The following is a 24,507-nucleotide window of genomic DNA, read 5'->3' on the forward strand; positions in this document are numbered from 1 at the left end:
GGGTTGACAGTATTTTACATTTCAACATTTGCAAGTAACACATCTACGAGTAAAAGTATCAGATCTGTGATCAGCTTTATAGGCTGAGAAGGCAAAAATTGTTTTTAGTGGTGGTCTAAATAATCTTGCGGTTTCCAAAAGTAAATAAGAGGCATAAAAAATGAAATGTTGATTGAATCTTTCATTCACACCCTGAAATTTTAAAAATGTAAAACTTACTTCAGCACTCCTTATTTTTCAGGAAATACTTGTTCCAAATACTGGACACCCTGACTGAAATTACTGATGTCATATGAGTTAATTAACTAGGAGATTTCCACTACTGACATGATGGCGCCACTCGGTGTTAAAACCGGTTAGTCCACTCGTAATCAGATGATAATCCAGAGTGGTTCTTCTTTGTCTACACATAATCTTTGGCCGTGCACAGACACCTGCTTGCAGAGAGAAAAATAATCAAACAATACCCAAGTTACATTTTGGCTTTATGGCAAGTTACTTATGGCATTAATGTTAATTAGTTTATGCTGCCGGTGGCCATTTCTTCTGGTGAAAGGTAAGGCCAGCAAAATGAGAAGTCTGAGACGTAAATCATTTCTACATTGTTGCTAAAAAGGAGTAAGGAGAGATCATAAATTCTTCACTGGCTCTTAAATGGAATCTGCACCCAACCTTACCATGACAACACAATGCACACATGGCAAAAACAAAATGGCACATAAAACATATTAGCCCTTTTTTCTGTAAACCTTTTTACATTATCCTTGACCAACAGATTTCAGATCAAAACAAAGAGAAGCTCACTGCACAAATCCTACAATGTCGCTTTAATTTAAGAATAAATTAGCAGTCTGACTCGTATAAGCCATCTGTACTGCAAAGTGAGGAGCTTTAAGGCTCACGGCCAGAGTCCAACCAAGGCAATAACAATGACAAGAACAAATTTCGGAAAAGTGGGAGGGCTCGATAAATATGGGATACAAAGGGAAGTTCTTAAAGCTGCCATCATATTATCACACAGTCTGGAGGCCTCTCTCGTGGCCGTCCAGCTGCACCTTAATCTTGTGCAGTTCCTCAATCTCCTGGTGGTGGCGCTCAGTCTTGTGGCGCACCAGAGAGCGATAGAAGTGTATGGTGAACACCACAAAAATCACCCCCACTGGGACCATGATGATTGTGGAGGCCAACGCAGCCTGCCAGCCGCTGTTCTGTACGGGTGGGGATGTCGTGAGGTTCGCCACAGCGGTGGCTGGCGTGCTGGTGCAGGTGGGTGGTTTTTTGGAGTCTACAGGCAGGAACTTCATCCAGCAGAGGAGCACCACCTCCGCTAAAAACAGCAAAATTCCCAGAGCTGTCGAGAAGCCCCAGGCCAGCTCGATGTAGTGGTGCATGCGCTCGTGGGGCGACTCGCTGACAGAGTTGAGGTTGTGAATGTTGCTGACGGCCTCCACATTAGGGAGGATGCAGGTGCTGATCAGCAGAGCGAAGAGGTGCACTGCCACCAGCACGGTGGTGCACACACTGAAGGCAATGAGGAGCTCACGAGGGTAATCGTACTGCATCTCCAGCTGCACCTCCACCATGGCCACCTATAACAAACACAGATATGAATAACATGGTCATGATATGTCCATGTGTACTTCACAACAAGATAAGGCTCACACAAAGACACTGTATATGTACACAAACTCATTAAATGCCGTAATTTCCTAGCTCCTCTGGTATCATCTTAACCCGGCTCAGATCAACATGTTTCACATACGACCATTACAGAACATAGTCCACCAGTGATAGAGCTGCGAAGGAGGAGTTACTTCTGGAGGGAGTAAGTTCTGGAGGGAAAAGTAATTTTCTGCAGCCAATGTTAGATGACTGATCAATGGACTTCAAGGCTGCTCCTGGTTGGTGGTCCTTTGATTAAAAAGGCCTGTGGACTTAAAAGCTAAAGAGGAGAAGTCAACTACAACTCCAAAGGTAAATTTCAGCAGTCATCCAATCACAGAGCTTAAGATTCTGTTACTAGCATCACTAACAGCAAGTGGAAGCCGCAGACTACATTATCAGAAACCTGATAAAGCATTCAGCAGTAAGAAAATTAAACTTCATATTGTGGGTCAGTATAGCAGAGCATAAACAATATCCTCTGTACAACAACAGTGGCTGAAGCTTATGGATCTTACTGTATTTGGAGCCATCCACCATACAAACAACAGAGAATAAAATGCACACACAAGCTGCAACAGGTCACAAGTTGAAGAAGATTTGTAATTTTTGCTTCATAAATTATTGAAACAATTGACTGATTATGAAAATGATGAAACCATTGTGAGAAAAAAAATGCTGTGTGTCCAACATATTTATGATGCACACCAGTATAAACACAGGCTTGTTTCGTGTATCAAAAATATATTTTATGTGGTAGCACAGCTGTAATCCAACCCTCAGTGCTCAGGTGGTAGACAACTGACGGTTGGTGGCCATAAAGAAATATAATTATGACTTATGTTGATAGAAAATTAAATCCAGAGGATAAACAGTTAAATTTTAAAATGCACTAACAGGAAATTTAAAACCAGTTCCTGCCCACACATGCATTTACCATCATGCTGTGGTGAATTATAATCACACAAGTGTTGCTGAAATGAACAGAAACCACAAGCTGACAGTAAAGATACACAACAGAGAAGCAAGCTGCCAGGTCTTTTAAGTGAAAGTGTTGCACTGAGGCTGGTCAAAAAAGTGAACATGACTGACCATCGCAAAGCCAGAGAGCAGTGCAGAGGTTCTGCTGGAAGCCTTCAGCTTGGCCCGGCTCAGGTACAGTTTCCTCCAGGACAGGGCCTGCACTGAGTGGTGGTTGGAGCTGACCAGTTCCAGGTAACTGCGCCGCACCCAGTCCCTGTAGTCCATCCCTCCAGCATCTGGAGCCCGCTCTGAGACCCCTGGGGCCGGGGAACCCATAGGCACATTCAGCTCACTGCTCATGGCACCTGGTGGGGGAAAAGGTGAGAGTGTCATCGCTGGCTTGTGGCTCCTCCTAAGGGCAAGCTGCGTAACTTAAAACCATAAATCACATAAAAAAAGACTCCTTTTTCCCACATAAAGTTTCAGACATGAACCTTGTTGCTTAAAAACAATGGACATTTAAAATGTCTTACTTGTATCTGAATAAGCCACTTTTAAAAGGTAAAAGTTGTGGAAGTAGTTTTACTCGTCAAAACCTGGTATCAGTCCTGTAATACTTTAAGCGTAAGAAGTACTGTAAGATGAACATAAAGGCTGCAGCTGAACTGTAGTACGTTAATCTCTTGATTATAATTTCTTATGAGCAAAGTAAATAAATACGTTGCTGAAGAGAACCTTCTCTTGTCAGATCAGTCTACAAAAATGATTTCTTCTGGCTCATGATGATTGAAAAAAGAGGCGGAGGGAAAAAACCACAACCATCAACTAACATACAGCCTGTGTGCAATTTAAATGGAAGGCCAAACTTATCAATATCTGCTTGTGCACTGTACCAAGCTACTAACAATCCTGTTATTTCTGAATAAAGCGATAAATTTGATATGATTTAATCTTTATTTTTATAGGGACAAGTACATAACATGGCTCAATGCCACATACCACAGCATTTATAGCCCAAGATAGTTTGCCAGCTTCTGTCCCTAAAGGGTCTTTATACAAATATACACAACTCAACAGGGAAACACAATGATCCACTAAAAATACCATCAAACAACTTAGTGAAAATAACATCATCATTAATGATTACATGACTGATCGCTGTTTATTAATCCTAACTAAAAAAGCATTTGGTGAGTTAAGCAATTATATGCTTCAAAATTAATGTTTAGAATTGTTTATAGTGACTTTATTGCTTTACTGTTAATTCTTAATCCCTGTAAAATGCATACACAAAGAGTGACATTTTTACCAGAAGTCATCATTTCAATTCTAATCCCCAATTCTATGTTATACCAGAGTGCAATCTGTGTTATGTGACCTCCTGCCCATCAATCATTGTAGCTCCATGTTCAACAATAACTCGGGGCCCTTTTAAGAGAAAACACAAATAATTCCACAAGCTAGAGTGAACTTCTTCTGGGGCACGAAGTCTGTCTGTCACAACAATGTTTTACTTTTACTAATGCTGTCGGAGCAAAATCAGAGAACCAGTGGTTTGTGTTTTCCCAAATTGGTGTGGTTGCACTTGACTTGCCTGCACGGAGCCCTGACTTCAACCCCACCCAACGGCTTTGAGATTAACTGAAATGCTGATGATGAAGTGATAAAGGACATTGAATGCTGAAACTTCTGGCCGCATAAAGTGAAACTGACATTTCAGCTCCGCCCCCCCCCCACTAGCTGTTAATCTCTGCTAACCACAAGGCTCAAACCACAAGTTTTCAGAGTTTGTACATCCTTAAAAAACAACCAACCACCAAAGCAAAAACGACAGTGAGCCAGACAGGGAGGAGATATCATGCATTGCATTTATCGTGGCAATATTTGACATACAAGTAGCTGTAGTATTATGGTTTCAAAATAAACTGGATAAAAAAAAATTGTCTGGTGTTCATAACTTCAAAAACGGCTGTGTATCTAAGTTTAAGTGATGCATTACAAGTAACCCCAGAGGTTAACAGTTCAGTTCAGCTGATGAGTGCATCTTTGTGACTCTATGTATATTTAGAACATGGTAAGTTAGCAGGATCCGTTTACCGGGTTGAGCTAACAGGGAGCTAATCTTCCACGGCTATACAACAATGCTAACATTAATGTAAAAGTCTCTGCTGCATGTATAAGACTGAAATCATGTCCACTCGTCACGGTTAGAAGCAGCACTTTAAATATCCAAATATTCAGACGTTTGGCACCGACTCCTCTAGCTAGCTAAATTAGCTAACTAATCAACACGATTTCTACCCACGTTGCTTGTCTGATACAGTTAGACTTGTTTTTACATCTCACCTGTCTTCCGAAGTGCCTTTTACGTTACCGAGACAAACTCCAAGAAGCTCCTCTCCCCACGCTGCACAACACAAATAAACGAACTGCCCAGACCACGAAAAGTGTTTTGGTTCACCAACTTCCGCTTATGGGTTGCACTTAGAATCAATACCTCCTTTCCGCTCCAGCACTCTCGAGCCAAGGTGTGGAATAACGTTACTACACTCTATCATGCTTAGTTTACCTGGGTAATGGCTTCCGGGAATGCTAACTACGTTAACCAAACATCAGTTTTTTCGGTTCAGTTCATTCGGACCAGAGAACCGTCACCCGCAGAAGGCGAGCAAAACTTAAGTCGTTAAAGGAGAGCTTCCGGTTGGGCGTGTTGCCTTCAAAATAAAAGCACTAAAGATTTACATTTAGGAAAAAATATAGACATATTTAAATGCCGTATTAGCCGCATACATTCATGATTGGGCAAGAATGGCCAATAAACGCACTTATTACTTCCATGACAAATAAAAATAAAAGCGGCAAAAGCATCTGTCCATAGGCTGCAATACTTAAAGTTACGCCCACTTAGAGTTACAGTTACGCCCATACAGTCTATATGGTAACGCCCCGACCCAGTTAAGATTAAACACCGCACACTTCCGTGTGAGGAAAGGCTCAACAAAGGTAATTTCAATTATTATATTATACTATATATATATCATATACATACATATGTAAACTTACTTGTACTTGTGTACTTTTTGCACATTTGACATTACCAGATGTCTGGTATCTGAATTTGTACTATGTTCAATAAAAATGGGGGAAAAATCCGCATGGTAAACCTCTATGTTTTTTTGTTTTTGTCTCTATTAATTAAACAATACAATAAACAAGAGTCCTCATTCACATAAAACTAAAAGACAACAACAAATTTGACCCTTGTAACTTGTCTCACACTGCCTGGGAACTTTTGAGTGCAGAATTTGAATGAGTTTTCTGCTCTGTATCAGGACACAGATGTTGACTAAACCATTTCTTCCTTTACGGTTCAGTGAAGGTTCTTTCATAGTTTTGAATCACATAATTTTTTGATAAATACAAATCTCTTTGACACAAGCACAATTTCTTCAACACGCACAAACTTGAATTTGTCATGCAGATTTATTTTACAGATTTACAGAGGTTGATTTGCAATTACAAACTTTTGAATTATTTGTGAACATCACTTTACAAGTACAAAATAATTTACTGGTTGCAGAGGGATCATAAGGTATGGTAGTAGCCTGAGTTGGATTCTGGCATCTCTATGAAAATACTTGTTGATAATTTTCTTATATAAACGACTTTCCATTCCAGAGCAAACAAGGACATTTTAAGTAGCTCTTCTTTTGACTATGAAATGTTTTTGAAGCATTCTGAGGACTTAAGTAGGAAAATAAAATGAAATGTATAAAACAATCACTTAATAGCTCCCACGTGTTTTGCGCGTTATAAATAAATGTACAAAGGCACTCCCAGTTAGCTAAGGCTTGACTTTCCAAGACATGTTACTTATGGATTGGGTTTGTAAAACACTGGCATTATCAAAATAAGATCTAATAATAATGTTTCCGCCCGGTTTCGAACCGGGGACCTTTCGCGTGTGAGGCGAACGTGATAACCACTACACTACGGAAACCGACACTCACGATAGCCGTGGCTCCATTCTTATTATCATCACAATTATTGTATGTAATTAAGTATGATTAATAGTTTACATTAATTTACGAAAATATTATCACTAAGGTTCACAAAATTTGTTTACTGGTCAACTCTTTGCGACAGATATTATTTTTTTGATTTGTTTGTACATTCACACTACATTGAAATCATCCAAACTGCCCCATAGTATTATTTTCCTCAGAGGAGTGAATGACCCTGACTTTTTTCCACACGCACCATCGTCAGAGCTGAATTTCCTGATCAACACTTAGATCCACTACAGCAAATTAATGTGTTCAAACTCCTTAAAGATAGTCAACTTTGTTAAACATCTATAGACAAGAAATTTACTGTTGACTTTTATACCCCCCTATACCCAGACTCTACTTATTGTGGTGACCCCTGACCTTTACACTAACCTCACTCTCAGGCCTGTATGTCCACTTACCGGAGCTTTTGGTCCTTTTTCGACATCTCCTCTGTGGGAGTTTTGTGAACAGGATTCATTTTCTTGTGCACTTAAGAGATTCTATTTGAGCATGGGAATTAATAAAACAAAAAAGCTGCTTGTTTTCTAATCTTTAGGACTCAGATCATTAGCAGTAACATTAATCATTAGAAATACACAAATCATTACAAACAAGAATGTTTATTACTAATAAATTGCCAGAGACACTAACTGAGGAGACTCCATAGGTTTGAAGTCAGTCCAGAAAAAATAAGCAGACAGCAAACTTGAGAGCGCGTATTTCTAAAATCAAAAGACACTTTACAAAACACAAACTAAACCAGGATAGAAACTTGTTTGTTCTAATATAACAAGAGGTCCACAGTTACATGTGGTTGAGTCATTTTTATCCATTACATCCCCCAAATCTGCTTATTTTCAGATGTTGCTTCCCTGGTAAATTCAGAGAAACTTGAACACAGAGGCTTGCAGGAAGTCGCTTCATTATAATTATAACTTGAGTTAAAATTCACTCTTGGTATACTGAACTGCAAATAAAATGGGCTTAAAAAAAAAAAAAAAAAAAAAAAAAAAAAATCAAATCAAAAGTCAAATGTCTTGTCTAAGGGAATATGAAAAAAAAAAAAAAACCTTTGAAGTTATTAAACTTACATCCTTCATTATAACAGATCATTAGATTGCGTTGTTACAAAACACCAAGGGTAATCGATGATGACTTTAATTTTGACAACTGAATTTTAATTCTAAACCCTTTCAACAACTTTTTAATCTTCCACCCCAAAATCTGGAAGCATCAGAACAAAAAAAATTACTGAAAACTGTTTTTATTTGTCAAAAAAGCTCCTTTACAGCGCCAAGATTTTTCAACCTGTAAAGCCAGCAAACATGTAAAATACAACCCTTACAATACATTAGAATCAAAACAGGTACCAAAAAGTACAGTAAAAATTACACTTCCGTTGATGGAAATGTGGAAGGGAAAAAAAAAACAAAAAACAAAACAAAAAAACAACACCAAAGGGAAAAGTAAAACCTAAAAATGATAGGATTAAGAAAAAAAATAAAATAAAACAAACAAACCAAAAAAAAACAAAAAACAAAACAAAAAAAAACAAAACAAAAAAAAAAACATGGAAAAGTTACATTTCGGATGTTTTCTGTACAAATGGTCTTCTGTCATAAAAGAGGTCGAGTTAGGCCCAGTGTGTCCGTTAAGCAGTCGGTCTCACTGGATCACGGGGGCCCTGGGGGAATGACACAAAACTCAGTCACATTGTCTACAACAAATACATTTAACACACAACTCAAAGATGAACGAAGAGAAATTCAATTCTATCAGAGCATCAGACATTCTTATTCATGTTTGTCCTATTTGATACTTAAACAAAGACCTTTAAAAGTCAGATTAAACACGAATATGTCAGCTATATATTTTGTCTGAGGCCTCCTTTAGTCAGGAAAAAAAGGATAAAGACGTATGTTCTCAACTTTCTATCAAATATCTTGAGCATCTCATTAAGCAACCAGCAAACAAACAAAATATTTGGTGTCCCAGTACGTTAGGGGTTCAGACACCACCCATGGTTCTAGACCATCTGAGGACCTCTGCTGCACCTCTCATCTATAATAAAAGGCTTAAAAATGCCCCAAATTATTCAACAGAACTTTTTGAGAAGACGATGTACTTTCTGTGTATTACATAATAGTACAGAGTCAGAGCAGGACCTAAACTACAACAAAGCAACAGACAACAAACTTCAGCTGCCTGGCACTGATTGGACATTTCATGCAGGAAGACACAAGAAGAACAAAGATGAACACAAGGGGTCATGACCCACGGGGATAGAAGCCAAAATAAGTGTAAATTTGAAAATGAAATAAAACAGCAAGTCAACTCCTACAAAGCTTTTAGGCCTCATAGCTTTCCAACATGAAAGGCAGTCAACAGCGTTTTGTAAATTATGCTGAAATCTTACACTGTTACTTTAGAAACCTTTGCACAGAAAGTTTCAAGTCTGATGAGGACAAAAACCTCAAGGTTTCTCTATTACCTCTGGTGCTTTGCAAGATGGGACAGACTTAACCTGCTCCATCACCCCTAAAACTGAACTTTGACTTCATTCAGGTGGATTTCAGTTGTCTGTGGGCAATGTGACCGTATGTAAAAGGAAGGGAGTTACAGCCATGGCATACCTTGCAATACCATGTGATCATCAGTATGGCTTGTAGCCTGTCTGGTGTGCCCCCCGTCTTGGGGTTTTCCCGTAGCTGGCATTGCCCTGGTCAGCTGAGATGGAGAAAAGACGCGTTAGCAACAGATTTCTGATATCAATTTTCACACAAAATTATTCCTGAATAGTCCAACACTCTCGCAGTCTGGCAGACTGAAGCCAATCGCTTAGGTTGCTTATTAATAATTCTACGTGTATCCCCGTTTGCATGCAACAGCGAGCACGGAGGAAATGAAGGGACAAAAATAAATAGACAAACAGAATGTATTAATTTGGCAATGTTTACAGAAGCAGAGCCTAGTGAATTCCTGATCACAATGTTGAAATCCACATATCCATGATTGACTGAAGGACTGCATATGACAGTTTGCCTGTGCTTACTGTAATCATATCCAGGACCATATCCATAGTAACCAGAAGAGTAGTCATAGTTGCCGTAACCACTGCCGTAGCCACTGTAGCCATAGCCTTGGTTTCCGTATCCCTGGTTCCAGTAGTTTCCATAGCCCTGGTTCCAGCCCTGGTTCTGACCTGTGACAAAGTGGTTAAAACGTTTGTTTCAATCGTCTGAAAACAACTTTTCTGACAACTGCAACCACTCATTTTTTTTGGTGGTCAGGTTACAGTAGATTCTACCAAAATAAAAGTCACTGAAGGAATGCAAGACATTTTGGATCAGAATGTCTGCGAAAGGGCTTATTTGATAGACATTCATGGTATACAGCAAAATAAACTCTGGCCTCTGCAGACTGACAGAGCCCTGCAAAAGCAAACTAACAAACTATCAAAATCAGGAGACAAGGTGGGAATTCCTCATTCTTACCTCCACGGCCCCTGCCCCCCCGGCCTCCATAACCGCCACCACGTCCTTGTCCATACTGCTGCTGCTGATACACCTCCTTTGGCTGGGCAATCTTCAGCTCACACTGAGGAGATGCAAACATACAGTTTGAATCCCAATTTTACCCACTAAGCAGGGGTGGACAATACAACGAAATCCTTAATACAGCAGGACTGATCTCAAAATTGTAGGCGGTCAAGATCACGGTTGGCTTTGTGGTGGGCTTAAGTTAAAAACAACCACACATTCCTCACTAAGAGAGCAAGCCCTCACAGGACACACCGTAGCATCCTACAGGCAGCAGGAAAAATGATGGGTCAGACCCAGCAACCTTCCAGTTGAAAAGTGGTTTCATTAATCACCCAGAGGTGCTGAAGTAACACCGTTTGTGTCTACATACCCTGCCTCCCTGGATGTTGTGGTATTTCTTCTCCAGACACTTCTTGACACTCGCTTCGTCTTTGTATGTGATGAAGATGAAACCCCTCCTTTTCTTCGATTTGGGGTCCATGGGAAGCTCAATGGTTTCGATCTGGACGCAGCAGGAGAGGGTGGAGGTAAAATGTTTGGTCAAAAGCAATACATGTGTGCATTTTCACTTAGCTTTACTGGTAAACAAAAACCAGTCTATCAGTACAAAACATCTTGTTGTTGAAGTCTCCTCCAATAATTAAAATGAATGATTTCTCTGGCTCCGCCTAGAAAAACATACCTCTCCAAATGCCCCGAAATATTCTCTGATAGTGTCCTCAGTCGCCTCAGGGTTCAAACCTCCAACAAAGATCTTCTTGACGGGCTCCTTCTTCATGGCCATCGCCCTCTTGGGGTCGATCTGACGTCCGTCCAGTCTGTGTTCCTTCTGCTCCAGCACCTGTAGATGTGTACACATTTGTTATTGTCATTAACATGTAGCACTACCACACAGAAATTAAACTACTGATGGAGAAACAACAAGGAATGATGCTCCTGCACCTTGTGAGATCTTAAGTTATTACAGAAAGAACAGTTTAGAGTGGCAGGGCAACATCTGACCACACCTTTGAAGAGCAGATCTTCATCCAAGTTACAATCATGAACAAACAATCTATTTTAACTAATAACACACAAATCATTGTTTTGTTCTTGTGCTTATAGAAAATATTATTCATCACAGTGTAGGCTGGAAAAAGAATGTGAACCCTCGGCTAATGACATGAACAGAAGCTAACTGGAGTGAGGAGTTATAAAACCTTTAGTCCAATCGATGAAACAAGATTTGAGGTGTGGGTTAGAGACATGTTGACTTTAAAAACCCACATATTTTGAGTTTGATGTTCACAAGAAGCATCTGCTGATACAAACCATTCCTCACAAAAAAAAGCGATCTCAGAAGACTTATGATCAGGAATTGTTGATTTGCATGAAACTGAAATGGTCATATAGTCATCTCAAAGAGTTTAGATATTCATCACTCCACAGTCAGATAAACCATCTATAGACAGAGACGATTCAGTTCTGTGGTTACTCTCCCTCAAAGTGGTGTCCAGCTCAACACATATCACCAGTAACATTAACAAAGAACCTCAGAGTAACAGTTTAAGGCTTAAAGGTATCAATGGAGCTTGCACTCCTGAAGTTTGTCAAAGAGCACCTTTACGCTATAGTTGCATGATCTTAAACATACCATAACTCACTGGTATGATGCGATTGCATGAGAAACAGCTGTCAGGTAAGCAGAGGTGACTCACCTTGTCCACACTGGCAGAGTCTTTGAATAGAACAAAGCCGAAGCCTCGAGATCGCCCCGTGTTGGAGTCCATCTTGATGGTGCAATCCGACACCTCGCCAAACTTACTGAAGTAATCTTTCAGGTCCTTTTTACTCGTGTCCCAGCTGAGACCACCCACAAACATTTTACTGCAAACAAACAGGGACATTGCACCGTTAAGTTCTCACTCTTGTACACAGGTTATTACAAAGGTAGCCTTAGCTGATACAGACACTAACTAGTTTTACATTACTTTGCTTTCTTATTATCCTGTTGTCGACAAGGTCCTAACAAGGTCGCAGTTCAGCTTTCAGTTGTTTATTTTATGTTTCATGACATAATTTCACTGAACACAAAGGGGTACTCATACAAGTTGAATGTGACCAGTCCAAGGTAAACTGAAACCACTCACCCAGCGTCCTCCTCTCCTTTGCTGGCATCAATCTTGCCTCCATCTGTGCCATTGTCCTGACCATCTTCTCCACCCATCAGCTCCTGCTCAGCACCGTTCTGGTCCTCCTCTCCCTCATTGCCGTTCTGCTCCGATGTCTCCATGAGCAGATTCTCAGTGTCTGACATTGTGATGGTGGGATCTTCAAGAGACTGCAACAGGATGAGATGATCTGAGTAATCCTTTATTTGAATTAACAGTTAGTAGGCAATGCAGCAGCACAGAATTGAAATGCCACATCCTAAAATATAACAAGTACAAACAGCATAAACATAAAAAGAAAAGAAGATTTAGTATACAACTGCCCTGTGGGAAAACAGCTTGCAATGAATAACAGACTGTATTTTGATCACTAGACTTTTGATATTTGTTTATCCAAACGAATTAATAGTTTAAATACCAATCTGCTTTCTTTTAGGATATAAAATGCATAATTTTTCATTACATTTCTTAACCTGTTTGAGGTTCTTAAGGCATGACCAAGCCTTGAGGGGCTTCAAGTAACAATTATTTACAATATCAATTAATGTACAGATAACGTTTTTAATGCAGACGGTGCTGAGAAATTCGAGTTGCATTGTTTAACCATTAATCTATGATTATTTCATAATTTTAAATCACATCAGTGCATATAACGCCGTGAAAGTTTATAGAAAGCTAGTTTCAGGGGTGGGGGGGTGGGGGGTTCAATGCTAACTAACTTATAGTTTCTTACGTTACTTAATGTAATTCTTTATAAAATATATCCATGTTTGAAACTGTACACCTAGCATAAAGTCAATATAGTGACAGCAGTTCATAACATTTAACACTGTTGTATGTTTATTTGTTCATGAAGGCAAAATCCAACAATAAACTGGCGTGAATCTCCATGTTGGGGGTTTAAGCGGACCGCGCTTTGCTTCGTTTCGTTACCGCTTGGGAACGAGTGCAGGCCCGGCTAGAAGCTAGATAGCTGGACCTCAATAAAATAAGCACTACCAGTAAAATTAGAGTAATTGGTTAAAGTTAAATCTCAACTGCCGCTCAAAAAGCATAAGTGCTTCAATTTTACAAAAGCCGTTAGGCAAGCCTCTCATTCAATGTAATAACCGCGTTAAAACACATTAGCACCACTGCGGCTAACAGACGGCTAGCTTGATTTGCTGCTATCAAGTGGACACTGCAAAGATAAAACTAGGCTAAAAGGGAAATATCACAGTGAAATTAGTCGCTAGACTGAGCTGAACGTCCCCGCCTGTATTTCAATTCGCAAACAAAAATAAGAGAACGTGCTTACTTTAAGTGAAAATACCAGATACGCCGACTTGCTGTTCAAAATGGACACTCTCCAAATTCGCCGCTAACTCGTGGCATCATATATACGACCGGATGTGACCAAGCGCTAGGGCACGTCGTAATGAGGAAGTCTGTGATTGGACACCAGGTACGCTTATGCGAATAAAGGCGACACATGATTGGCTGATTGCCCGCACTTTGATGACAAAACAGCAAATAAACAGCCAAACTCATTTGCTCCTTCCGGTACTGTCTCTCAGTTGTTTCAGGAGCAAAGCGACATTTTTAATGTCATGACAACGGATAACCTTTATTTTTATGCTTGCTCGACGAAACTTTTTTTTTTTCAAAATGGCTTCCGGCGTGTGTAACTGAAAACAAAAAAACCCGGCTTGGTGTTGTAGTGTGTGCACGGAAAACAGAGTTTTGTTGAAACACAATATCTGTGACCAAACAGATGGTAGCAGTAGCGGGGCATTTCATTGCAACACAATGCGCAGAGCCAAATCTCACACCATCAAGTAGCACTGTGGGGCGGTTTGAAAAATTCATAACAGCCCCTCAAAACTAGGACCGACTGACACCTCACTGACTTTAATTGTTTTACTCTGTGTGCAATAAAAAATTAAAAAGCCTGTGTATTATTATTAAAACTGAAATACTTTTGTTAAGAAGTGTTGCATTAAAAATAATGAATATGTGTATTGTCCAAAAAGTCTATATATAAAATATTTGGTTGATATGAAATATTTATGTGCTTTACTGTTGTGGTTTAGGCCCAGTATCACTGTGGGTTCATGTTTTAACTTCATGGTCAATATGAATTACAATGTGATGTGATCATACTTATGTCTTTCTAGTGTACATCGCCATATTTCTCAATTCTTCTCCTCTCTTCTTTAAAGTATACAGTCACCACAGTGTAATTTCTCTATTTATCCATTTTAAGTAACTTAACAACCCCTGAAAAGGTCCCAGACCAGGTTATATGATGTATTTTCCTTCTTGTTTAACTGTTGAAGTCAGTGTTAATTTTTCACAGGAGGAAAAAAAAAGATTTCTCTGATGCTGAGTTTAACTTCTCTCATGTAGATAGCAAATGACAAATCTCTTGTATGACAGTAGCAAAAATAAAATAAATTTATTTTCAGTCTGCACCAAATAATGTGAGGCCAACATTAATAGATAAATGTGTGAGAAAGGCATCAAAATTGGCAAATCCTGGGACTCAGGGTGAGTGTTTTGCTGCAACTGACTGCTTCACCCTGGTAACATCGACTATATCTGCCAACCAGGGGCAAGTTGAGGCATGACCTGAGATATGGGCTTACACACACACACACACATACACACAATAAAGTAAAGTGTGGCTGTGGAGACGGTTGTGTTTCTCCAGTTGTGGTCACTTGTGGACGGAGCTGCTAGAACTGCAGCGACCACAGGTAAGAACACAGCTCCCACCCATTCACATATATACACATTTTATACAGCACAGCAATGATTCACTCCAATGCAGTTGTTTACATGTCTGCAAACATTTTTGAAGTGTTGCTTATCCAATCATAGAACCATGGACAGAGCTTTCAGTATGTGATTGCAATGTGTGCAATGTGATGTTGCAGTCAGCAGAGACCAGCGGCCTTTCATCTCACTGTCATCAGTCATTAATGACCAATCAGATTCCTGCTTCCTCACCTTCCTTCCATTGTGACTGAACTTTGCGAAGATCCAACTGAAATGAAGTTCAAAACAATTGAATATACCAAAGAATTTTGATTACCATGACCTAATTAATATTTGCTTATATTAACCTGTTTAAATGCCAGTGTCAGAGGAACAAAAGAAACTATTCCCAGTGTGAAAGAGCATGAAACTGATGGCAGAGCTCAGGGGTTGGTAAGTTACTTGAAACAGATTTTTTTTGTTGTCCTTTAAAATCATCTCTTTTGTAATTGGTATTCTATTGAACTTTCCATGTTTTTCTTGACAGCAAAAATGAACATATGAAGAAAAAAAATGTGAATAGAGAAATGGTATTACACTTTGGTGACTGGATACTTTCAGAATTGTGACAAGTCTATTTCTTGGCTGGGATCAGTAACTCCTGGGAGTCTCCACTGGCAGTAATCTGGTCATGAAATTGGGTTTACTGTCAGTTTAACAAGGAATAACATGCTAATTAGTGAGCTAAGAAGATGGATTTTGCAACCGTCACTCTCCTGACTGGATGCTCTGTCATTTAAAGTTAAATCTGTCACACAAAAACAAGTGATGTTAAATCTGTTTTTTTTTTTTTTTCTCCTGTAAAGGTGTTTCCTGATGGGGATGATTGTGATTGGGGTTGCTGTGCAGGCAGTGTTGTTAGCTGATTGTTCTTACACACCAATCACTAACTACACTACCAGTACAACCACCACCATACACAGCCACTCAGGGAAAAAGAGTGAAATCCTCATTAATCTTAATTTAACCAATAAAGAACCTCAGTTACCGAGATGAAAAATGTCCTGGCAGCAGTATTTAGATAAGAGGTTACAAAACACAAACCTGTATTAGCTGTCCTGTCAACGGTCTCTCTATAATCATCCTACATTAATGCTGTTTTGTTTTTTAGCCAAAATGCTAATTTATCAAAGAGTATCCTCATTTAGAAAGATGGACCAAAACATGAAATAGAGGAAATACTTTAGAAAAAAACAAGCAGAGCTGACGCATTTATTTCTTTTCAATGACAGGCCAATGTTACTTTATTCACATTTACTTTAGTTTTAGTTTAAAAAAACACATTCAGAAAGGAGGGTTTAATTAAAATACTTGAATATTTCAAAGTTTAAAAACATACTTAAATAGCAGTACTTTAAATCATTATTACTTTAAACATGTATGAATAATAAACTCTTATACTTTAAAGATACATCAACTATCCTGACACTTTTCTCTTCACATGGTGCTTTGATCCAGCATCATGGCTCCAGTCCTGAGCAGCAACCCGATTCTGGTTCTAGGTTGAAGGCACGGCTCGCTCTAGGATCGGGATTTGCTGATCCAGTGGTACTTGTCAACACGAGGCCCACTGAAGGTAAATGTTGCTCTGTGGGACTTGAAGCCTTTTTGGCTGGAGAACTGGGAGGTCGGACCTCCAGCTGGAGGAGCGTGTGGTGGGAATGTGTCCCCAGCAAAGGCCTTCCGCTTCTCCCACAGCCAGGTCTGAGGGGCCCCGGAAGAAAACTCAACAAACTGAGGAGGAGAGGAGGGTGAGAGGCCGGTGAAGCAAGAGACCAGTGGTGGAACTAAGCACAGTCACACGTACTCTATACTTCCACTTTACATTTGAGTTGTTTTTTGTTTTTTTTATTAAATAACTGTACTACATCTACCTATATTTACTACAGTTACTTTACAAAATATGATGCTTTGTTTTTAGATGAAAATACCCAACAGTTTGTGCAAGTAGAGCTTCAACCATTTGATACATTTGGCAACTATTTTGATGATTTATTCAAAAATACCTCAAATATTTAACATGTCATTATTCCAGATTCTGAAATGTGAAGATGTGCTGCGTTTCCATTTAATAATTTAATCTATTTTAGTAACATTTTATTTGGACAAAAACATTGAATGTTTCACGCTGGGCATACACTTGCATTGTGACGACAAACTGAGAAAATGATCAAAATTTAAACATCAGCTCCACCTTCTACCAACTACAACAGTAAAACGCTGCTTAAAAATGAATCAATAGGAACCAATTAATATAAACAACACAAGACTCATGGCACATTTCACAGAGTAGTTTCTTTACATGTTCTAATTTTTTTTCAGTGCAGGACTTTTATTTGTAATGTAGTATTCTTATAATGTCCATGTGGTATTAGTACTTTTACTTAGAAATTATCTCAGTACTTTTGACTACTGTGAGGAATCTTTAACTACCAGTTCTTTCCAGCTGTAAAATACAGCAGGTTAATAGTTGCTGCTCTTTTGACTGCTCCAAGGAAAAAGCAGAAAATTCCCTCAAAAAGTTCAACCTCCAAAATTGAAAATGCTTTGAATTAAAAATGTTGAAGATGCTTTTTATGTCTCCGTTTCTGCTTTGTTCAATTAGGATCTTTAATATTTATAAATGATCTCAGGGACTGTCATTTCAATCTTAATCATATTTTCTGTTTTTAGTGTGACTTTGTGACATTTGTGCTGTGACAAATTCTTGCTTTCTACAATTTCTGTGTGTTGTAACTATGGTATACTTAAAAAGTGCATGGCATTATTAACACACGTATCTAACCTACCCGGTATACACTGTTGGGGTTGCTGACAGTTGGGATGGTTTTGGGTTCAGGGTTGGTGGGTAGGACCGGAGCAGGGCAGACAGCTGATGGGCCAACGTTGCCACTGCTCATGCTGTTGTCTCCACCCCCATCCTCCTCATCTGAAGAGCTTCCTGATTGGATGTCGAGGCTCGCCCGCTCCACGGCATCATGGATGCGGCGGGAAAATTCCCCATCGCCACGCCGACAACTGTCCACCACGGAGACACAGAACGGAGTGCTGTGTTCACCATACCTGCAGGAATGGACAAAAAATAAAATAAATAAAAGCTGCATCTTGTCACCTCATGAGCACTGTGGCCTCCAACATGGCGTCATGTATGTCACCCAAAAACTATTACCATTATGAATCCAGCAATTTTTTGCTTTTCATATCTGAACTAGAATTACTGCCCCAGGGTTGTATTTCTCCACCAATCAGCCAAGTTGCAGGAAGTATGATCACAATCTCCCCTTCCTGAGTTACAGCATTGAATAATGGCCACAAAACATTATGATGTCATAGTGAAGTCGACCTTAGAGCATTTGGATATAAAATGTTATCACCTAATTTTATCCTTGTAGATACGAGTTAAATTTTGTTATTAGCGTATGAGTTTGTCAGTTACGGCCAAATACGTGTTTTGTGAGGTCAGTGTGCCAGAAGAATGTGAGATAACTGTGACCTTTGACCACCCAAATCTAATCAGGTCCTCTTAGAGTCCTAATGAATGATTGCGCCAAATTTGAAGAAGTTCTGTCAAGGCGTTACCGAGATATAAGTAATTCAACAGTAAGGTAACAGAGTGCAGTGTTGGTGTAAGGGCAGAAACATGAGGCTCATTTTGACTTTTGAAGTTGTGCACAACCTGAAACAAAGCAGCAGGTCTGTCAAGGACAAAGTTTAAATGCAATCTTTGCACAAAGACCCACTGAAGAGCTGCACAATGAGCCTCCTCTCTGAGTTTGTTATCAAGTGAGATCCTGGCACTACAGAGTGAAGTGGCCTGACCTGCAGGACACCTCTCCAGGGTCGACCCACACCGTCACCTCCCGGGGAATGCCCAGATCTTCGTATGACACTTCACTGCGCTCGCAGGCCTGCTGCAGCACCGGGTCCTGCAGCTGGACTCGGTTCATACGCAGACACCTGAAACACACAGAGCGACGGTCAGCACAAAACACAACTCTGCCTCAGCAATGTTAGCTTCACGAGTCTTGTTAAAAATATGCAGCGTTTCATTTAATTTCAATGTAATTTTTTATTTGTAGAGATTTTTAGATCAGTGAGAGATTCCTGCCTCAACCCCAGAATAAAGAGGTAAATTAAATTTTATTTTTAGTGCTCACAGCAATGAAAAAAAAAAAAAAAGCATCAGTATTTTCAGAAACACCCCCAACCCCTTGTTACTCACTGAACAGTTCTGACTTCATGCTGAAGAAATACTCCCTTGCAAACTGTTGAAAGTAGATTACAATAGTTTACAGTTTAAAAACATTTTAAAAATCTGAAGCAAAATCTGCTCCTTTACTCTGGATCATATAGAAAATGCATCTACAGGTTTCATAGCAACTGTTTCTTCAGTAACCGGTGGATTTTAAGGGTTTTGAGACTGGACACACAAGTATGTAACTTCTGCTGAATGGTAAAAGTTATAATTATGGGATGATGCTGCATGCTAAGACCCAAGTGGGAAAAAGTCTCAGAACTGGCTCAAAGTTTGCTGAACAAAGCCAATGGTCAAAACAGTTCAATGTAGTGGCTTGATATCTTAAGTTTAATCCACTCTTCAGTTAAAAGCAACTCAGCTGGTTTTACATTTTCAAAACAACAACAACTGAACTACTCAGTTCACTCACATTTTTAAAGTCGGCAGGTGAACTTATATTTTTAAGCTGGAAAGGATTCAGATCAGTGACAAACAGGAACAAAAACTTGACACTTCCTGTTTTTCTGAAACACTTACTGACCTGTAGGCCTGTCCCTTGGTGGGTGCGTTTGGGTACCAGTGGTTCTTGTAGCTCTCGAACAGAACAGAGGTGAGGGCGGCAGCAAATCGCTCCCTGCTGTCATTATCCAGACAGCCATATCTCTTCACCAGCCGAGCCACAAAGAAGACAGCAGCAGCAATCTCCTCCTTCATGGCTACACACACACACACTCACTCAAACCCAACCAGACTCAGCAAACTCAAACTGTTACTGTTAAAAACTTCTTCAGTTGATAAAACATGTGTAGGATGATCCTACTGCTACAGAAAAGCAAAATAAAGATAACATATAAAACTAACAGGACAAACTGGAAGCAGCATGAGTCCAGCAACTCACATACCTCAGACACTAAAAGTTCACTCCCTCCTTAGATTCTCATGTGGTTTAATGAAACCACAGTTCAGCTGTGTGATAAGCTGGCACACCTGAAGCTGGTTGACTTAATTACCCCCCCCCATCTCTCTCTCTCTCTCTCTCTCTCTGTATGTGAGTGTTTGCTTAGAAAATCATATAACTGAGCCTCTCTGCAGAACTTTCCAATTTCCCAAATGTCAGTGAAAAAACACTAAATTTCTGCATGATTTTGATGCAAGTTTCACAATTATCTCTCCACATAAAAGCAATTGAACTCTGGTTTGACTCAAATCAGTTTGATTTAATGTAAATGTAAAGTGCCATGCCTGGGTGTTATTTTAAAGACAGAGTTAAATTTTACTTTACACATAAGGAAGGTGACCAAAACAGCTTTCTGTCACTTAAGAAATAATGAATTGAAAATGAAAACTTATTGATGCTTTTATTTCAGAGAGATTAGATTATTGCACTACTCTTAGGCCACTGGTCTTATGAAGCAGTCAATTGAAAGACTTGTAGCCTATAATAGATGTTGATTTAATTTGGCTTTTAATTAATTCTCTCATATGTAATATTTTATTATTCCTACTGGTTTCTGCTTTTTTATTTTCATTTATACTTTATCATCTACTGTCTTTTTATCATCTAATTTCAATGTCCTTCTATTCGCCCTTGTTTACTGTCCTTTCATTTTTATTGTAAAGCACATTGAGTTATATATCTCATATGAAAAGTCTTCTATAAATAGTTATTGGACTATTATTGTTGTTGTCATTATTATTATTAATACGCTACTTGTGAGCTGTCCCACTCAGATTTCAAGATTAGATAGATAGATAGATAGATAGATAGATAGATAGATAGATAGATAGATAGATAGATAGATAGATAGATAGATAGATAGATAGATAGATAGACGTTTGCTGCAGCTGGGGCTGCTTCTCTGTCCTGCCAGAATGTTGTGGAGAGGATGGTTGGTATTGACTAAGATGGCATCCATCTGACATTGCATGTGTCTCTCCACAACAGTCCTGAGTGAGTCGAGACTCTTGCTAAGCACAGACCCAGCCTTTTTGACCAGCTTGTCCAATCTCAGATTATATAAGAACATCATGTAAATAAAGTCTTAGCCTATGTTTAGCAGATCTCTCACATCATATAGTGAATAACTGCTTTTCTCATTTCATTATTGCTCTCCATAATAACTTTGCACACATCGTATAGCTACACAGTGAAGGGACTCAGTCTCTTCTTAATTGTAAATTCAACACTATGTACCATTGAAAGTGTGTTTGGGGTGCTGTGTGTTGATTAATATCTTTAATTTGGACGTAGGTCTTTAATTCTGCTCCTCGTGCGGTGACACCGTGCTGCTTTCTCTCGACAATTCAATTATTTTTTTGTCTAAAAGAAAAACAGACATTTTATTTAAATTCACCAACAACAAAGAAAGTGAACACAGACAGATCTACATAGAAACCTCAAAGTAAGAAGAGAAAAGAAAAAAGATGGTGCGACATCATCAATTCGAATTACTTCATCTACTTATGACGTCATCTGTCTTTGATCTAACGCAGATATTGGGTGACGTCTTAATAACGTCACAACAGAAGTACTTAAAAAGGAGCAGTTAACTATATAGGTAGAAAATAGCAAAGACGGAGTCACAGCAAACAAACGAGAAACTTATTGACGAAGTTCAGAAGAAAATCAGAGACAGTTACCATGGATACATTTGCACTCGCAGTGACTGCTTATGCGAAATTCCCTGAAATCAGAGCATGTGATCTCTACATCGCCCCAGATATCAAGTATTTGATGAAAATTTTCCAGAATGAGCTCAAATTTGGCGGGCGAAGTGTGTCCACACCTTTGCTGATTGAGTTATGTCAGCGCATTGTTAATTTGACTTCCACGATGATCCAGGAAGCTGTTACGTTAACTGTTTCAGACTGGCACAGGAAAGCCCCGCGGATATTCACACTTGTGCACTCAGCCCGGTGTTTCTTCGGAATAGACGAGACTGATGTCCTGTCTAACATGAAAAACACCCTTCCGCAGTGTTTTGCCGAGAGCATCAACATGAAAAAATTTAATTGTGAGAGCTTAACCGATTTCATCCGGTTAGTTGCAAGAGAGGTGACGGCGAGAATTAACTACCGCATAGCTGTGAGAATCGGCTCGTGCACTTCACATTTGAGATCCAAGACTTATGAGTGTAACTGCATCTATTATGAAACTCTTCATTCCATGATTGTTCTAGTTACTAAAACACTAACATGCCTGATCCAAGGCAGCTGCCAGTGCAGACCGGTGATCAGAAATGTAGAGGTCAGCAGCACTTCACTGTTGCATGACAAACAAAGCCAAAGACTACATCTGGTCATAGAGGAGGTTCTCTGTGACGTGAACTATTCCACCACAAACAAAGCAGTGATGGATATACTAACAGAGATCACTGACTTTAGCCGCAAAAATATTCAGGAAAAGACTGAAGGGTACTGGTTTGAGGACTGCGATGGCTGGCTGTTCGAAGACAGCTTTGAGTCTATGGACTCAGGCTGGACCACAGACAATGAATATTCTGATTTTGAAGTACCCGACGATGCCAGTGTACTAGCCAATGTTGACATGCTGCAGAGTTATGTTTCAGACATGGTAGATTCTCAGTCAGTCAGTCCAGCCTCACCATGTGAAGATCAGCCCAATGACTCGTCCGACACTCGTGATGCAACAATGTCAGATGATGCCCAAAAGCAGGCACTGATTATCCTGGTGCTTACAGGGTTGCTACTGCGCGCCTTAAAGAAGGCCCACACATCACTGCACAAGGGCGCTTTCAACACGGCCATCAAGAATCTGAGAGATAAGGCAATGGACAAGATCAAGATCGCTGACATCCCTTCGCGATCAGACCAAAAAACTGTTGAGAAGATCTACAAAGCTCTGTTCACAGACCTGTGTCAGCAGCTCGGCTCTGCACAGGAGCTCCTGAAAGCCATAACGTCGCAGCACGAGGCTGCTGACAATACTGTTGTCGAGGCCTTGAAGTCTCATCTGACGGATCCCCCTCCGCCTCCGAGGAAGAACGCTGTTGCCAGGTTCTTCTCATCTGTGGGCAAAACTATTATGAAGCCATTCAAGGCCTGCTGCAGAGGGAGCTCCCACTCCTATGACTGATAACCCCTCTCAGACCCCTCCACCCTGCTGGGGGGACTCCCATGATGCATTAAGCACTTTCTCCCTTTCTCTCTCCCTCTCTCTCTCTCTGTCCCCTCCCCGGGGGGACAAGCTGTTCCTGGTCTCCTGTTTGAATTAATCAATACAATTAAAACAATTATTGAAATACTTCTGTCAATGATCAATAGCTAATAGTTCCAGCTCTACTACTAAGTGTACTATTAAAATCTGTCCAAGCATTTTCACTTTTTCTAAACTGCTTCAGCACTTTTGTGACACACTGTTGTGGTTCTCAAAAGATTTTGCGACACAATCGTTGACTTTTAACACGTGGACTAACTCAGTACATCACTGGATCATCCGGAGAGATTTGTACTTATCACTTGCACGGGTCTTTTCCTGGCCCTTGCAAAGTAATCCACAATATCGTCCAGTCCTTGGTGACCTTTCTTGCACTGAAGAAAGGTTTGTTGGAAGTGTGGCATTCATGACTCAAGATCAACAATGATCCCGACTTCAGACTTTTCTGTGGTCTGAAGTTGCTGTGGAAATGTTTTATGCATCTGCGAACAGTTAGTGTAACATGAGCATGAAAAGCATGAAAAAAGAGCCACTCTTCTGACAGACACTGTGAAGCACATTTGATGTTTTTCAATTCTTTATTTTTAATTTTTAGAGCTTGATTGACCAAAATCAAGTTACTAGATAAACCCCCCTAAAAATGTGGCAGTAATCTTTATAAGTTAGGTGAACTTCTTGGTATTTTGAATTTGGAAAACTGTAAAACTCAAAATTAAGTAAGAGCCAACACAAATAGAATCTATTTCTGTGTAAAACATTGCGCCATTACAATCACAGTCTGCCAAAGTGCAAGCGTGCCTTGCTTTAAAAAGGAATGGGAGATGGCACTGATTTGGTTTATTGCATGTTAGACCCAAAACACTCCCACGATTAATTAAGAGACAATAAGTACAAACCTTTGTAACCATGGGCCTGGCGCAGCGGC

General features: G+C 39.7%; 3 protein-coding genes and 1 non-coding gene across 6 annotated transcripts; all 4 read right to left on the reverse strand.

Annotated features, from left to right (window-relative positions):
* Positions 1 to 6: 6 nt before the first annotated feature.
* orai2 (ORAI calcium release-activated calcium modulator 2) lies at positions 7 to 5,309 on the reverse strand. 3 transcript variants are annotated; one of them, XM_023430888.2, is made up of 3 exons: positions 4,972 to 5,309; positions 2,755 to 2,990; positions 7 to 1,589 (listed from the first exon to the last, which is right to left on the reverse strand). In XM_023430888.2, exons 2-3 carry the CDS (start codon positions 2,983 to 2,985, stop codon positions 1,014 to 1,016), a joined length of 807 nt encoding a protein of 268 aa, XP_023286656.1. In that variant the 5' UTR covers positions 2,986 to 2,990; positions 4,972 to 5,309; the 3' UTR covers positions 7 to 1,013. The 3 variants fall into 3 exon arrangements, with proteins under 3 accessions (XP_023286656.1, XP_023286657.1, XP_087025914.1); XM_023430889.2 differs by having other exon boundaries at positions 5,195 to 5,306; XM_087169788.1 differs by lacking the exon at positions 4,972 to 5,309 and having other exon boundaries at positions 2,755 to 3,013.
* A 1,243-nt stretch (positions 5,310 to 6,552) lies between these two features.
* On the reverse strand, positions 6,553 to 6,625 carry trnav-cac (transfer RNA valine (anticodon CAC)). Its single transcript has one exon. It is a non-coding gene; the product is annotated as a tRNA-Val (tRNA).
* Positions 6,626 to 7,281: 656 nt separating this feature from the next.
* LOC111673202 (heterogeneous nuclear ribonucleoprotein A/B-like) lies at positions 7,282 to 13,765 on the reverse strand. The gene is made up of 9 exons (XM_023430882.2): positions 13,667 to 13,765; positions 12,349 to 12,539; positions 11,917 to 12,085; positions 10,902 to 11,060; positions 10,590 to 10,721; positions 10,172 to 10,274; positions 9,730 to 9,879; positions 9,311 to 9,404; positions 7,282 to 8,361 (listed from the first exon to the last, which is right to left on the reverse strand). Exons 2-8 carry the CDS (start codon positions 12,513 to 12,515, stop codon positions 9,331 to 9,333), a joined length of 954 nt encoding a protein of 317 aa, XP_023286650.1. The 5' UTR covers positions 12,516 to 12,539; positions 13,667 to 13,765; the 3' UTR covers positions 7,282 to 8,361; positions 9,311 to 9,330.
* A 2,789-nt stretch (positions 13,766 to 16,554) lies between these two features.
* Positions 16,555 to 20,393, reverse strand: btg4 (B-cell translocation gene 4). The gene is made up of 4 exons (XM_023430949.2): positions 19,947 to 20,393; positions 18,988 to 19,125; positions 17,958 to 18,231; positions 16,555 to 16,902 (listed from the first exon to the last, which is right to left on the reverse strand). The coding sequence occupies exons 1-4, from the start codon at positions 20,117 to 20,119 to the stop codon at positions 16,690 to 16,692; spliced, it is 798 nt and encodes a 265-aa protein (XP_023286717.1). The 5' UTR covers positions 20,120 to 20,393; the 3' UTR covers positions 16,555 to 16,689.
* Between the last annotated feature and the right edge of the window lie 4,114 nt (positions 20,394 to 24,507).

Source organism: Seriola lalandi, unplaced genomic scaffold (assembly GCF_002814215.2).
Source record: "Seriola lalandi dorsalis isolate HSWRI2012SDOR001 ecotype SW California unplaced genomic scaffold, Sedor1 jcf7180002054914, whole genome shotgun sequence".
Taxonomy (NCBI): Eukaryota; Metazoa; Chordata; class Actinopteri; order Carangiformes; family Carangidae; genus Seriola; species Seriola lalandi.